The sequence below is a fragment of the Apus apus genome, chromosome 5 (genome assembly GCF_020740795.1).
Source record: "Apus apus isolate bApuApu2 chromosome 5, bApuApu2.pri.cur, whole genome shotgun sequence".
Taxonomy (NCBI): Eukaryota; Metazoa; Chordata; class Aves; order Apodiformes; family Apodidae; genus Apus; species Apus apus.
In genome coordinates, this window is record NC_067286.1 from 33,422,002 (window position 1) to 33,437,934 (window position 15,933).

Genomic DNA, 15,933 nt, shown 5'->3' on the forward strand with positions numbered 1-15,933 from the left:
TAGCAAAGTGAATTGTAGTGAAACGTAATCTTAAACTCACTAAGGACCTCTAGAATTTGATGTGTGCTGCAGAAGTTTAGACTCTTATTGGGTAATTCATAGCAGTGTGTGTATTTGTACATCTTCTATGACATGATACATGTTCTTAAGCTATATTGGAATTTTCTGGTAAGGTATTTATACAAATTGTGAAGTGCAGCTGTTACAACTATAGATAACCTACGTAATAAAGTTCCTTAAAGAAGGTTCTTGTCGCTACCAACAAAAACACTGTGCAAAACTCATTCACATCATTATACTGATAAAGGAAGACGGAAAAAACTTTAACCTGGGAATTTGAGGAGGCATGGGGTAGGGAGAAAAAGGGTAGAAAAATGCATAGTTGCTGAATGATTACAAGTAAACCGAATGAGCAGGTTTCTTTCCATGCATAGTACTGAAGTAAAGCTATTACCCTGTATTCTAGTAGTTGCATTCAGACTAAGGTTAGGTCTTCAATATCAGATATGCTGACTTATAATATTTTGCATATTATTCTAGAAATTAATTACTGTGATCTGAGTTTTATTAAAATACGGAACCCCCTAAGACATAAGCACAGATTTCCTTTCTCTGTTTTAAGTTCACTTTCTGGAATAAGTCCTTGATTCATTTGCTGTCCAGGGTTAAGGAGAAAAGCAGCCAGTAGAGATGATAATGCATCACATTTTGGAATATATACTGCATCATGTTAATATTATACTGCACTTGTTCATATTACATGTACAGTTGCAAATATAGTTCCTGTATTAAGTATGCAGCTGAATTTATGTTCCTGGGCTCAATTACACAAGTCTGGAAAAAGCAAATAATGTGTAAGAGTGGCTGTCAACAATGGTGTGCAAGGGGAAGTTGGGAGCCTTTTGCCATACTTACAGAGATTATATAATAAGAATGTATAACCAAGAAGGTATTAAGAGTTTACAGCTGTGAAGTTATTTATCTTACAGTATGGATAAGGGGAAAAAGTGAGAAAGGGGGATATGCCAAGTTGAAGTTAAGAGTGAGAAGGCTAACCTTTGCCACAGAGTTGTAAATGGATTCCATGATGTAGAAAGAAAATTTTTGTTCAGAGAGCCAAGTTACTCCAAAATCTATGCTACAGAGATGAGTAACAAATAGGATCTTGCACTTAGCGATATTGTCTGTGAGTCTCTGTGAGTCTACAGGAGTGCTGGGTAGAAGGTGATGATAGATTGTAGACTGAATAGTGTTGTACCTGCTAATTCCAAAAGTAAAGAGTTAGGAAGCTTTTTTTTTTTAAGAAAAGACCGAAAGCTTATTCAGTGTAATTAAATTAAATTAAACATCCACTTTGGGATGATTATTTTGTGCTCTTTCACCTCTCAAATTTAGCTTGTACTGATGAATGATAGGCATGTGCTTTAGAGACAGAAACAGTGAGGGTCATATGAGGTAGTGTGAAGTCATGTAGATGCTCACTAAATCTGAGAGATCAGCATTGCACCCCTGTTTATTCAATAGCACGATGAGAAAGGATTGCTGGAAGTAGAGATTTCTTCAAGTCCTATGAAAGGTTGCATCAGGATGAATAAGATGAATCATCCTGCAAATGAATTGCTAAAAGTAAAGGCAACAGAAAATCTGGATGTAAGCTGGGACAAAAGTTCAGGAAAAAAAGAGCGTGACAAGAGATTGAAGTCAGGAGGTGTCTTAGAAGGGAATATTGGTCCTGAGATTACAAGACCTGTAGAGACTTGAACATGCTCTCATCAATTAAAGAGAAGAGCTTTGGTTATATAGGACAGTGATTCAAAACATGTTCTACATAACTGGAAAGTCCTCTCAACACTTTACCTACAGGATGCTGTTAGTGTTGTGACCTGGATTGATAAGAAGGGCTGTAGAGTGCAAGTCAATGCATCACATGGGGATTGCCTTAGGAAAGAAGGGGAAGTGTAGTGTGTAAGTGGAGCTGACAATAACTTTTCCAGATAAAAACGTGATTGTGTGGAAAGAAAGAGAAGTCATAATAGGGAAGTAGAGGAAAAGTGGAATCAAATAAGGGAGAACAGTGCATAAAGAAGAAGAGCAGGAGCTAGCGTAACATGATTGAAAAGACTAGAAAATAAAGAGTCTGTAGGAAGGTTAGGTTCAGGGAAGCCTCTCCATTAGGTTAATTCTGAACAAAAATGTTGCAAAGAGAAAATTAAAGGTAGATGTTCAGTTGCTAACAAGATGGCTGAAGCTATGAGTTCTTGGCTTGGAATATGACAGCTTCAGGAGGGAAATAATACATTCTGGAGAAAATCTCCATTAGTGACTGTGATTCTGGAGTGGAATTCTAAGTAGAACAGTGACTTTAACCTCCTGTATCCATGTTTTTCCATTACATAGTATATAAAATGTCTGGAAAAGAATGTACTTCTGACTGGCAGACAGTCTTCTAAAAGTCAGTGTAGCTTTGTCTCCTACTTAGTTGCTAGTTGTAAAGACACCTATCAGCTTTGTTGTTGAAACCAGCAGAGTACGGTCTAGTTTGCTGGTCCATGGCTGTGTTGACTACTTAATGCTTACAGTTCAGCAGAACACAGGAAACATCTGCTTAGTAGCACAGCCCTACTTTTTGCTAGCTCTGCTTATAGCAATCTTTCTTAGACTACAAAAATGCATATTAACATATATTTAGTCCAGAAAATGTTACAGATCAGAGAGGGAAAATGTGTCAGCTGTGTTCACTTCACTGGATAGCTTGTCAACTGTGTATCTGCTAACTATAGAAATAATAATAGTTCATAACACTTTTCATCCTAAGCTGTCCTCGTGCTACTATGAGCTTCGTGTTCTGACTTAGCAAGGCAATCTCTATTCTAACAGATACATTTTTCTTTCTATTTATACCTTCACTATATGTTTGTGTATGGTAAGGGCTTCCTGTTTCTTTCCTTTTACTATAAGCATCTGTATCTTTAAATGTATCTTTTTAAATCTTGAGTAAGGTTTAAGTGTGCTTTTTTTTTTTTTTTTTAAATCAATACACCTTCCGAAGATTCGATTAACTATTTTAACATGCGTTCAGGCTTATAGAGCATGTAGGGTCAGAGAGCCTTTTCCTTGCCCACACAAAACATTTGTTTAAAATGTTTATACAGAATCCTAGGGGTTGGAAGGGACCTCGAAAGGTCACCTGGTCCAACACCCCTGCTAGAGTAGGGTCACCTAGAGCACATCACACAGGAACTTGTCCAGGTGAGTTTTGAATGTCTCCAGTGAAGGAGACTCCACAACCTCTCTGGGCAGCCTGTTCCAGTGCTCTGTCACTCTCACAGTAAAGAAGTTCTTCCTGATACTCACATGGAACCTCCTATGCTCCAGTTTGCATCCATTGCCCCTTGTCCTATCACTGGACATCACGGAAAAAAGCCTGGCTCCATCGTCCTGACACTCACCCTTTACATATTCATAAACTTTGATGAGGTTGCCCCTCAGTCTCCTTTTCTCCAAGCTAAAGAGACCCAGCTCCCTCAGCCTTTCCTCATAAGGGAGATGTTCCACTCCCTTAATCATCTTTGTGGCTTTGCCCTGGACTCTTTCAAGCAGTTCCCTGTCCTTCTTGAACTGGACACAATATTCCAGATGTGGCCTCACCAAGGCAGAATAGATGGGGAGGAGAACCTCTCTTGACCTACTAACCACGCCCTTTCTAATACACCCCAGGATGCCATTGGCCTTCTTACCCACAAGGGCACATTGCTGGCTCATGGTCATCCTCCTGTCCACCAGGACGCCCAGGTCCCTCTCTCTCCTACACTGCTCTCCAGCAGGTCAGCCCCCAGCCTGTACTGGTACATGGTACATGCAAGTGTTTAAAAATTCTGTTGCAACTGGGACAAAATGCATCTTAACTCAGTGTCAACTTGCTATCTCCCTGCTCACTCTGCAGCCAAGTCCTGAAACTTTTGAGAACTACCTAGCAAAGAATTCTAAGAATGCACTTGTAAGTCATAATTTATACAAACACTTGTGTCTTCCTAAAAACATCTGAGGGTCATTTAAGAGCTGAGAAATCTCTAAGATCTCAAAATTTTAACATTATAAAGGTATTTCTGACCTTAGTTTTTGAGTGCAAGATCTTACTCATTCACCTCTTACATTTGAGTTCTGGAAGCACGTTTACTGTAGCACACAGAAGACTTACTCTTAAGTGAGGTGTTTCAGTTACTGCTGGGCAAGGTGAATGTGTTCACTGAAAAAAAGAAATCATGAAGAATCATTTTGAAATGCATGTCACCATGCAGTGTCCCTATGTCTGGTTTCTTAAGAGATATGTAAGAAAAGGGCTTTAGGAAAGCAACTGAAATATTTCCCAGAGCATGTAGTATAATTCTGTCTGGAAGCTCAGCCATGATACACTGCTTCCAGTGGAGTTAGTTGTTTATACTGCTATGTTGATCTTCAATTAAAAAAAACCCAACAACTTAAAATAAGATTTAAACCCATGGCTAATACTTTTCAAATAAGTTAAAAATCATAACTTCAAAGATTAGCAATGTTCTTTATAGAATTTATGTGAACCTAGTGCAATTTGCAACTTCTAATGGTCATAATACTCTTAGACAGCCATGTCTAAGAGTAAGTTGTGATGTAAATTGTTCTGCAGTGCCTGATCAGTGCTCAACTAGCTTCTTGCTGTTACGTGTGATAAAGTGAGAAGCCACTGGAAGTCTGGAAGCCACTTCCAGACTGATCTGGACAAAAAATTCCATGGAGTTGTTTTGAGAGAAATCAGCAATCTCACAAGGGTGCTGGTTGCCTCTCAGGTGCTAGCTGCCTAAAACTGTACAAGTTAGTTAACATTTTCTAGAATAAAAATAACTACGTTAGCAGAGCTGTCTGTTTCTGTGAACTGATAATATTTTTATAGCTGACATTACATCAATATCATGCAATAATACAGAGAGTCTTAGGAATTCTTTGAGAGCCAGGCAAGTATTGCATCCATTTTACAAACAACGAAGCTGGCAATTTAGAGTTAACTCATTAGGAGAACAGTATCTGTCTTATCCTGTAAAATACAGAAAATTTGAAAGTTTTATCCAGTTTTTCCCCCTTTTTATCTAGAGAGACCCATTCTACTCTTAACATAAGTACATTCTTCTAGTCTAGTTAAAATGTACAGTAACTAGTAAAACATCACAGTTCAGGTACTGAGTTTATCCATTTACCATATAGCAAATTCTGACATAGAATTCTGACTCAAAAGCAGTTATGTCTTTCAAGGCATATGTGTGCCCACAGAAGGCCAGTTTGGTCATTTACTGATTTCTGCTAGGTTAGACTGAACAGTCATTGTGTATCTCAGACTCCACAAACTTAGAGGCTTCTGCCTTTCACCTCTGTAGCCTTGGCTGAATGTTGAGGTCGCCAGTCCCCCTAAAAGTAGTAAAAATGTTGTTCATGGTGTTGTTCAGTATTAAAATGTTGTTGATCATTGCATGTTAGGTAATCTGGGTGCCAGTTGGTCAAATACAGTGCAGAAACTTTAGTATTACTTGGCAACAGAAGCTATGTTAATGATCAATTAATGACATTGTGGGAACAGAGAAGTCATTACTGCTCTGGAGAATACTAAGTACTGTTTAGCTAACTCTTCAAGTTAATTTGGATTGTACGAAAATGAAAATAGATTTCTTTTTTAACCTGATGTCTCTGGAAAATTTTTTCTCAAGGAAAAGAAACCTTAGATATCTTAGCTGCATTTTAAAGTTCTGTTTAGCTAATTTTACTTCAGTCTTTTCAGTGTAATTTTCCAAAGTCAAGAAAGAAGTTATAAAAGAAAATTAAGAATACTTAGGACTTCTTGCTTTATAAAGCAGTCTCTCATTTACTTGTATTTACCTCAGGGATATGGCAGAAAATTCTGTCTTCATAGCACTAAATATAAACTCAGAAAAAAACCCAAAAACAATATTACTTTTGTTTAGCAATGCAAAAAAGCTTAGATAACAATAGAAAATAATTCTTCTGATAATTTTTTATTAATTATTTCTTCTCCTCTATATAAGAAGTTGTAGCAAGAAGTCAGTCACTTGTTCTTTACACTTCCTCATTCATTTTATTGTCTATGTTACTTGGTTTTCTTTGTGTATGCTTTAGTGTGAAGTCTTTCAGTGTTTTGCTATGTATTCCAAAGTGTGAAGACACATTTCTGCATTGTTCTTCTAAAAGTCTGAAAAAGAAGGGGCTTCCCTTAGACTGTTACATAGTACAGTAGATCTTTCTATTATGGAGGACAGGCTGGAGATTAAAAGCTAAGATGAATTAGATTGAACATACCACTTTTTTCCCCCCGTTACTGAAGTAGGAAGGTGCAAGTGCAACAGCTGGCAAGCGTCAAACATAAAAGAGTACCTGTGGGGGGCTAGTAAGGTTTAGGAATCCCCAAACACTGCAGTTTCAATACTCAAATGTATGTAGAGGTCATGTTAAGAAAAAATCAGTGCCTCATGCCATCTATATTGTGATGAAAGATCATTTAGAAATATGCCATAATACCTTTCTTTCGAAATACAGAACTCCTCTGGCATAAAACAATAGTGTGAGATGTGAATAAGTCTTTTTCTATTTTAACATTAACATTTGGGAAAAGGTTCACCTTCAAAATACTCACTTTGGGTATGGGTGAGATTATCTTCCCTTTCCTTGAGCAGAACCAGTTGTTTATTGTCGATTTAAAAAATAGTACTGGTTTAGGTTGAGTAGCAGAATGCTATTTATTAATAATACTAAGAAATGCCCTGCAACAGTTGCAACAGTACTTAGGGGAGGCATAAGGATCCTGCTTTCTGCTTAGACCACTGGGGCCAATAAAGCTTACACTTAGCACACGTGGGAATGTTTCTCTTAAAAATTCGGCATACTGCAGCTAGCTTGCATCAGCAGTTGGGGAGCTTCTTCTGTATGCAGATATCTGATAGTGCTACCTGGTGAGTAGGTATGTTTTAAGTTTGGAGTGAAGCTGCAGGGTTTTGTTTTTTTTTAAACTTTGGCTCTTTTGATTCATGGTGAACAAGAGATGTTTCAGTCTAAGGATGAACTGTGGTTTAACCCCACAGCCATCAGCCAAGCACCACACAGCTGCTTGCTTACCTCCCACCTCAGCAGAATGGGAGTGAGAAATGGAAGGGTAAAAGTGAGAAAACTCGTGGGTTGACATAAAGACAGTTTAATAAGTTTTTAAAAAAAAACAAACAAAACCAACAACCAAAAACCCCAAGAAAAACATGTGATGTGAAAAGCCCTAATTGCTCATCGCCAGCCAACTGATGCCCAACTGGTCCACAGGCGATGGCAGCCCTGGCAACCTTCCACCTAGTTTTTACTGCTGAGAATGCCATGATAGGGTACGAAGTATCCCTTTGGTCCACTGGGGTTAGCTGTCCCAGCTGTGTCCCTTCCCAGCTTCTTGCCCATCCCCAGCGTACTCCGTGGTGGGGCAGTGTGAGAAGGCATGCCTGAACTGCTGAGGTAGAAGCAAGTTTGCCAAAGAGTCTAAAATCACTAATTAGAGAAATTTATCTAGCAGTTGGAGCAAAGACTAGGGAGCTGAGGTATGTAAGGGAGGGATACCTGAAACAGTAAGTTAGAAGTACTACAGCAAGAGTAGTGATGGAGCATGTATCAGTAGGCCAGGAAATGGGATCTAAGCAGTCTGCAAAGATCTCCAAGTCCCTGAGAGAAAAGCAGCTTGGTTTCTGCTAGTCTGTTACAGATTGAACCTTTGGATGGTGCTGACTTTGTGCTTCCTTGGATCCAATGTGCATGCCCCAGGATCAATTGTACAGTTAGAAGTTGATTAGAAAACACTGCAGTTGTGGGATGAGTAAGTGCTAAGCATGCAGCTGGGGTCATTGGCCTCAGAAGTTTCTGATTCTGTTCTGGAAGTCTTAGTTGTGTTATCTATCCATGCTTATTCCAGCAGAACTGTGTTGCCAGGCATTACGCTTGAATTATTCAAGAGTTACCTGCTGCTCAAAAGCTACATGTAGCTCCAGTATCGTGATTTAAAGCTTTGAAAAAAGTCTTGAATGCTCAAATTATGTTTTGTAGGGCTTGGAGAAAAAGACTATTTGATTTAAAAGTTCTCATTAGATTTGCTAAAATTGGTGTTTTAAACATGCTGTAGAATAAGTATGGGGGGAAGGCATTACCTTTTTATCGTGTTCTGTGTACTTGATCTGAATTTCCAAGGCTAATGGAATGCTTTCCACCCACATTTCATTTGGTTTCTCTCAAAGTACATTTTAATTTCTCAAAATCATCCCATTTCCCCCTGACAAGAGCTTTTATCTTCTTGTTTTTATTTCAAAGAATTACCCACCCAGAGCTCTTTCTGCTAGATGTAGCTTTCCAAAAGCTGTTTCTGAAAAAGGATAATTGCTTTCCCTGGAGATTTTTCTCCCCTAATGTTCTCTACCCTCACACAGAACAGTCTTACCCTTTTCGGATGCTTATTAAACTCACTTGTGTCTTGGATATATCTGCATTGTTAATGCACATTTGGAGGAACAGAAGTGGATCGTGGCTCACCTCCATTCTGTAGGGAGGTTGAAGGGAGAAGTAGAGTTGGAGTATCACCAAGTCTGTAACGTTTCTTCCATCTTCTGTGTTTACTTGGCATGTTTAGGGTTCTTTTGCTTCAGGATTGATCACAAAGTAGCATGATTCTTTTATCTCTGGAAAATACTGATTTGTTCTAATTTTAATTTTGGTGTTTCTCCTCCTAAAACCAATTACTCGTGTAAATAAATTTATGTATGACTCATTTAATAGTATGTATTGGAAATAAGCAAATAATAATAATAAAAAGCTTTAGCACAATTCCCGGAGTATTTTGGTGTTGTCTGCTAAACATGATAGCATTCTTGTTGCATGAGGGGGAACACCCCCATCCTTTATAGAATTAAATGTAAGGTAGAGAACTCAAGACTCCACTTGCTTTCTGCAGCTGCTAAATTAACAGTCATTCTTTTACATAATGAGTGTGTCATCTTTGTAAGGACATTGTAATTAAGTTATTTTTGAAAGATACTAAGCATGTTAAATTATTATATGAAATAAAGAAAAATTCACTAAGGACAAGCGTGCAGTTCTACATGTGGGGTAATCAGTTGTAAAAACAGTACAGTAAAGTCCTTTATATACAGCATTTCTGCACAAAAGGATTTCAATGTGAAGATGGATTTTAGAACTGATGATTTAATTGTATTTAATTATATTGTACTACTGCAGAAACTTTAAGGAGATAAGTGCGTGCACAGAGGGATGTTTGTGCTGGTTTAATTTTTTTAATACATACATTATGTATGTACATTTACATATAAAAAGTATATGTATGTACAATTATTTACATAATATTTAAAATAATACCCTAACTCTGATGTTAAGACCACCTCTGAAGTACTATATTCAGATTTGCTTCATAAAAGTGCAAGCTGCAAAAGGTTCAGAAAAGAACATCAGAGTTGACCACAGATCTAGAAAATCCAGCTTCTGAGGAAAAAAATTACCAAATGTTGTGGGTTTTAGCTCAGAGCAGAGATAAGGAAAGCAATCCTTAAACAGAGAAAATATACTGATAGGGGAAGAAGAATGTTTTTTTTTCTGTTTTCTGGGAGCCAGGCATAATGGATTGAAGCCTCCCAAGTTGCCTGAAGTCTTTGTTTATGCAGTAAGGAGAGCTCTCTAACAACAGAGATGCTCAAGTGCTGGAATAAGTCACCTACAGAGCTCAAGTGCTGGAATAAGTCACTACAGAGCCTGTGAAATCCTCTTCACTGTAGAATTTTAACAACAAATTAAACTGGTTCTGAAGCTTACTGTGTTTGAGGAAGCTGGTTCTGTGTTGGAGCAGGGGAATAGAATACACTAACTCCTAGCCCTGATTTCTGCCATAAACTGAGTTTTCACCTGTCATTAAAAAATAAAGGCTATTTCCAACTCAAAAAGTAAACACTCTAGTTCAGTTGAATCTGCTTGCTGACCCTCAATGATGGTGTTGTAACTGATGAGCAGGATAGTGGCTTCTTAAGAATCTGATTCTGACCAAATGTGATCAGTTTAATGAAGAGAGTTAAATGGCAACTTCTCTTACAGGGTACCAAAGTCCAATGTGGCAATAATAAGCTTGTAGTAAGAAAACATGTGTTTCATAAGTTTTTAGCTGAGAGAGTTTCCTATTTTTGAAAGGAAGTTGCAGGAAGTATCCATGAAATATTTGTGAAATATTTAATTCAGTTTTGGTTGCTTCTCACCATTTTAAGCTTATCTCATAGTACTGCACCTTGCATGTGAGGCAGAGACATTTTTTTATGGCTGTTCCAGTTCAAGTCTAAACCCTAGTACGTACTCTTTCACGTACCTCCATGTTTTATACATGCGTTTCATCAAGATCACTGAGAACTTAAGACCCTAAGAACATTAGTTCTGCCAGTTTTCAAATCACATGCTGCTTTTATAAGATTTTCAAACATTTATAACATCATTCCCACACTATCTTCTTTAAGTCACCAGAAAAAAACTACTGTAGAAATCTTGAAGAATTCTGTGCAGCACATCAGAATAGCAACCCACGACTTCCAGCTTGGCACTTAAGACCACCTGGCAATTGCTTGATGCTTTCTTGCTTTGCATTGTTTTTAGTGCTACTTTTCGATGCTACTTTTCATTAACCACTGGAAGACTTAAGGGAGTTGACAAGGAGTTATTCATGTTCTTAGTGGCTTAGTCACCAATCACATGATGTCAGTGCTCTGTGATTCACTTCAGCTTCATTTCAAATTGTACACTAAGTGATAGAGTTGGAACCTGCTTATGAAATGAAGACAGTGCTTATGAAATAAAGGCCTCTTCTACCTAGAAAAGCTAAACTTTTCTTTCTTGCAAAATTCAGTTCAGTTAAAACATCCTTGACATTCTTCCTGTTACGTTATTGCACTCATGAGTGGGAAGGTCTTGGTACAATGATCTTGTTTACTGAACATACTCTTTCTGTTAAATATATTTGCCACAGGTTTGGTGGCCATCAGGACCTGGTGAAAAAGCAGGCAGTTTACTCTTAAAGCCTTGCATACTGGCTTTTGAGTACTTCAATTCTTTTGGCTACTCTAGGAACAAGTAATACTCGTTATTTCTAAATCACAGATTACAGGGAGCCACAAATAGAGTGGCTGATGGGCCTAGATTAGGATGTTCTTACCCTTGTGTGTTCTGAGTCTCACATATGCAATGGAACTTTTATAATTGTAGTTTTTAATTGCTTTGTGTTACCATATGGATAATAAAATAGCCTTCAATGTCTTTGTGCTTTCACTCATGAAGTTAAACACTGGAAAAGTGTATTCAACTCCTGCTCCCTTATTTCTTTCAGAGAATATTTATTAAAAATCATAGTGCAGTAAGAACACTTAAAGCAGGAAAAGCATGCAACCAGTGGGTTATTTGTATTTTGTTGCAGTGAAACAAAGCTAAGGCTTCTGCAATATTTTGCAGCTATCTTTAAGTAAATTGACTAACTGAAACACACCCATTCCACTTTATTTAGTATTCACTCGGTGGTTTTTTGCTCAGCAGGGTGTGTGGTTAGAAACAGGTATACAAACGGAAATGAAAATGTGTCTCAAAGTTTTAAAACAGACTGCTGGAGGTTCAAGAGAGTGCTGCAGAGGCATTCAGCTACACTCTTGCAGCACAGGAAAGCCCTCTTACTGGCTCCACCATTTGCACAAAGATTGTTTGCCATAACTTTTGTTGCTTCCTTAAAGGCAGCTATGTTTAGCAGGTTAGCTCTCTGAAAAGTGACCTAGTGGTTGGCAAAAGATTTGGTGACAGTTCTGAAACCAAAACTGAGCTGGAGTCTTTTCTCACCTATGGCCCATTTTCACAAGTTTTAACTCTGTGGATTTTTTTGAATTATGAGTTTCAGAAATACAAATGGGAGAGAAATCAGACTCAATTTTTTTTTTTTAATTAACATTTGCTCTATCATGATGTATGCACTTGAAAAGTGCTTCCTTTTAAAATTATGCAGGAAGATTACATTAATTGTTTGATATTATATGTGTTTGTGAAATTGTGTGCTGCTACAATTCCATTTAGGCTTGCCGTTCAGCGCAGAACTGTGCCCAGAACTTTCAGATTTTTAGATGCAGAGTGCTTATTTTAGTTTTTAAACCATTACTAATATAATGTTTTCTTTGTGGAGATGAGCCTTTTATTTGAGTGAGAGAATGGAGGGCACAAAACTTAGTAGTGCTTTCATGAGTGCAAAATAATTGCATGTTGTGGTAATGAAGTCTTTCTCTGTTGTGAGATACTTAGGTCTGGATGTTGTGAAGCATAAATGCACTTTTGTTATGCAAGAAAATGACCTAATCACTAATATTAGGCAGAACATACTGGTTTTCTCTGCATCTTTATGAAATGGAAAAGAGACCTAGAGGACAGAAATTCAGTTTGGAACCTGGTGCCAAGTGGTATCTTTGTTAAGACATGGCAGAGGATTTTGGAATATGCACAGAGGAGAAGCTGCTGGGAGAGTTACTTGCTGTCTTTGTCAGCTTCAGATGATTTACATTGAGCACTTCTGAAAAGCTGGTGATTTAATTAAAGCTGTATATACTTAATAGCAGGTGTGCACATGACCATTTGGTTTCCAAGTTAAGCATATATTGAACTGCTTTTCTGATTAAACAAAGACCTTTTGGATTGAGGCTTTGGAAGAACACCAGGTTTTGTGAAATGGATGAAAATTGATACAGGCTTTTGTGGGTGTCATGGTTTCACTGGGATGGAATCACAGGCTAGCCATGGAGGGCAGGCCATTAGTAGCCCTGAGCCAGCCAGGAACTAAAGCCAGAGCACTGACCCAAGGTGACTCAACAGGCTGTTCTACAACACTGACCTCAGGCTCATTATGAAGGGGGAGCTGTGCTGAGGGTGGGCAGTTCTGTTTCCTTGGGCTCCTTCTTCTTTGCCTGTAGCTCCCTCTGCTAATGCTGAGGACTAGGCTGAGTATAAGCTTATATGTTTTATGTTGGTGCTTGTGTTGGTTTTGATATTTAATGTCAGCTTATATTTCAATTCACAAGACTTCTCTGCTCTTCCCAGTTGCCCTTCTCAGCTGGGGAGAGGTCATCAGGTCAGAGAGCAAACTACTTCAGTTTGTCCCTGAATATGGACTAAATAAAGGCAGTGTGCAAGGCCTAAAATAATTGTATTCTTCCTGAAGACACTAGAAGAGAACAAAATACCAAATACTAAATGCTTGAGCAAGTATTGATTCCTGATGTCTTAGCATTCCTCTGCAATTTTCCCACTTTTCTGGCTGAATACTTTACTGTTTTGTCCTCACTGCACTTGGACAGTTTATATCCTAGAAGGATTCTTCAGGTAAAAAATAAAATTATCTGAGAATATGAAGAGGGAATGCATAAACTTTGGTTCATACTATAAGACTGCTATCTTGTAGTGTAAGTCAAAAGGCAGCTCAAGAACTTTTAGTTACTTGGGATCTATACTGCTCTCATTTATAGGGCTATAGGACAGGCAGATTTTTCGCTTGCCCATATCTCTGTAGGTAGAATTGCTCCTTACAATTTCAGTGTAACTGCAGAAGGTAGATTTAAAAAATGGTTTCTCGTGTTTAGTGTTGAAGATCTCCTGATGCATAAAGTTCTTATTCTGTGCTTGACAGTGCCGAGTTGGTGCATGTTCACCTAGGCTCTGCCAGAATTTACTGATCAGGATTTTTCTGCTTGTCTTCCCTGAGAGGCTGACTGTAGTAAGATATTTCAAGACTGTTTATTGTATTGAGTTTCCTCCAAACCTACTATGCTTTTGCTTGAAGAGTGAAGCTATCCACACCAGCTATATGATACTCAGTAGGGCCTCTGCTTCAGTCAGCTAAAATAGTAACTTCACTTCTAAACTTCAGATCTAGGCCATTCTGAATCACTGTCCTACTAAACTGCGTCTAGTTAAGATGAAATATAGTCAGCCTGCCTGCCAGCTTAAACTAAATTTGATGGAAAGATAGGAATCTCAAAGGATTATTTGGGGAGAAGAGAAACATCCAGATAGGTGCCCACAGGGGTGTCGGGGCAGCTGTGTGAGCTCAGCATTGATTTGATTTGCTTTGCGTTCTGGCCAGTCAGCCTGGATTTGATCACAGCATTTATTGCTTTTGAGTAGCTGATAACTTTAATCATGAGCGAGGAGTTACGGTATTGATGTGGGGAAGAGAAAAAAAAAAGATGTTCAGAGGAGAGTACAGTGGTAAAGGGCATGAATAGCGCTATCGTGGAGTGAAGAACAGAAGACAGAAATCTAGAAGAAATAAGGCTTCTAGTTCTACCAAAAATCCGGTGTAGTGTTGGAAAGGCCTGTGCTCTGGATTTCTCTCTTCACATTTGGTACTTTCCTCTAGAAGAGCATGGAAACTCTTGTTCAGTGACTAACATGGATTATATTATTTGTAAGTGGGATAAGTTTAATGTTAGCTTTGGTGTTGTTCTGTTTGGAAATGTGTTTTTTTTCCCCCTGTAGTAATACATATAATTTTGTATGCTGCAAATGTGCTGTTTCATCTGTCTGTTCTGTTTTGCCTTCTTTTGAATTGCTTTTGTATGTTGTTTGTGTTATTGCTATTTTAAGTGGTAACTACATTTATCCTCATAGACCATGCATTTAATATTATTTGAAAAGGTAAATTTTCTTTTGCTTTTGAAATGATATCTCATTCCAATGCAAACTGTTTAGGTTCTCTCATGGCAAGCTGTAAAAAAACATCATCTGTTAATATTTACAAACACACTCACTACTGTGTTTGTTACAGAAATGGAGACTTTCTGAAATGTTGTACTGCATTTGATTGCATTTGATCTTTTTTGAATATGGGAAAAAACACCACGACCCAGAAGAGAGATGCAGTCTAAAAACTTTCTTCAAGTGAAATCCTTGTAAAGCATAGTTCAAGGAAATGTATCAGGACATTTAGGTCCTCCAGCAGCACTACACCCATGTTAATCTTTGGGCTTCTGCATAAGTTGTATCTTGTTCCATGAGATCCTAAATTATGCATGTTCTTTAGTGTTATGCCTCACAAACACTTAAGAATATCTCCATGCTGTTTGGGTAAGTCTGGTCATGCCAATGACTGGTATGGGCAGTAGCTGAGTTCTTTTGCTCCACAATTCATTAATTTTTTAAAAAAGTTTATACTAATTTACCTATAGCTACACATTTAAGTGCATTGCTAGGCTAAGAGAATTATGTATAATTATCTGGATATTTTGAGTGTTTGAGACACAGCTGCTTTTTTCTTGCCTTATTTTCTTGTTTTGGTAAGGGTCTTACGCATCTTGGTAGTGACGTATGGTTATTGTTATATAGCTTATGTCAGAAAAATGATGCACCTCCTAAGTTAGGAAGTTACTGCTATCTTTGAAATAGCATAGGTGAGCAGGCCTGAGTAGAATTAGCATTCTGAAGAAGCCTCTTGCAAGTTGTTTGCCAAGGTATACCAAGATTTCTATATGCATATGCCTTCTTTTTTTTCAGATTTAGAGGGAAATGCCTATCAAAACAAACAGTTGCTAAAGACGATTCTGGCCATGCATCAGTTAATCATCTCCTCTGCAGACATGCTTCAGAAACTCATTGATCTATATCCTTTGTAATATTCATCTGCTGTTAAGGTAATATTAGATAACTTGACAACTTCGAAATGGGTAAGTAGAGGATATTTAATCAATGGGTGTATTGCTAATTAAACAATATACAATAGATTTTGGTTGTATAGTGTGTTTTTGTTCAGTTTAGGGTTCAGTTGGTTTGGTTTTTTTATGTTTGGCTTAGTTTATGATCCACAGAGAA

At 37.9% G+C, this 15,933-nt stretch overlaps 1 protein-coding gene across 1 annotated transcript in view; it reads left to right on the forward strand.

The window, feature by feature from the left end:
• RASGRP1 (RAS guanyl releasing protein 1) overlaps nt 1-15,933 on the forward strand; it is a 44,109-nt gene that overhangs the window by 4,303 nt on the left and 23,873 nt on the right. The window contains exon 3 of the mRNA XM_051620666.1: nt 15,619-15,723. Coding sequence (XP_051476626.1) covers nt 15,619-15,723 — 105 coding nt within the window. The remainder of the gene's footprint in view (nt 1-15,618; nt 15,724-15,933) is intronic.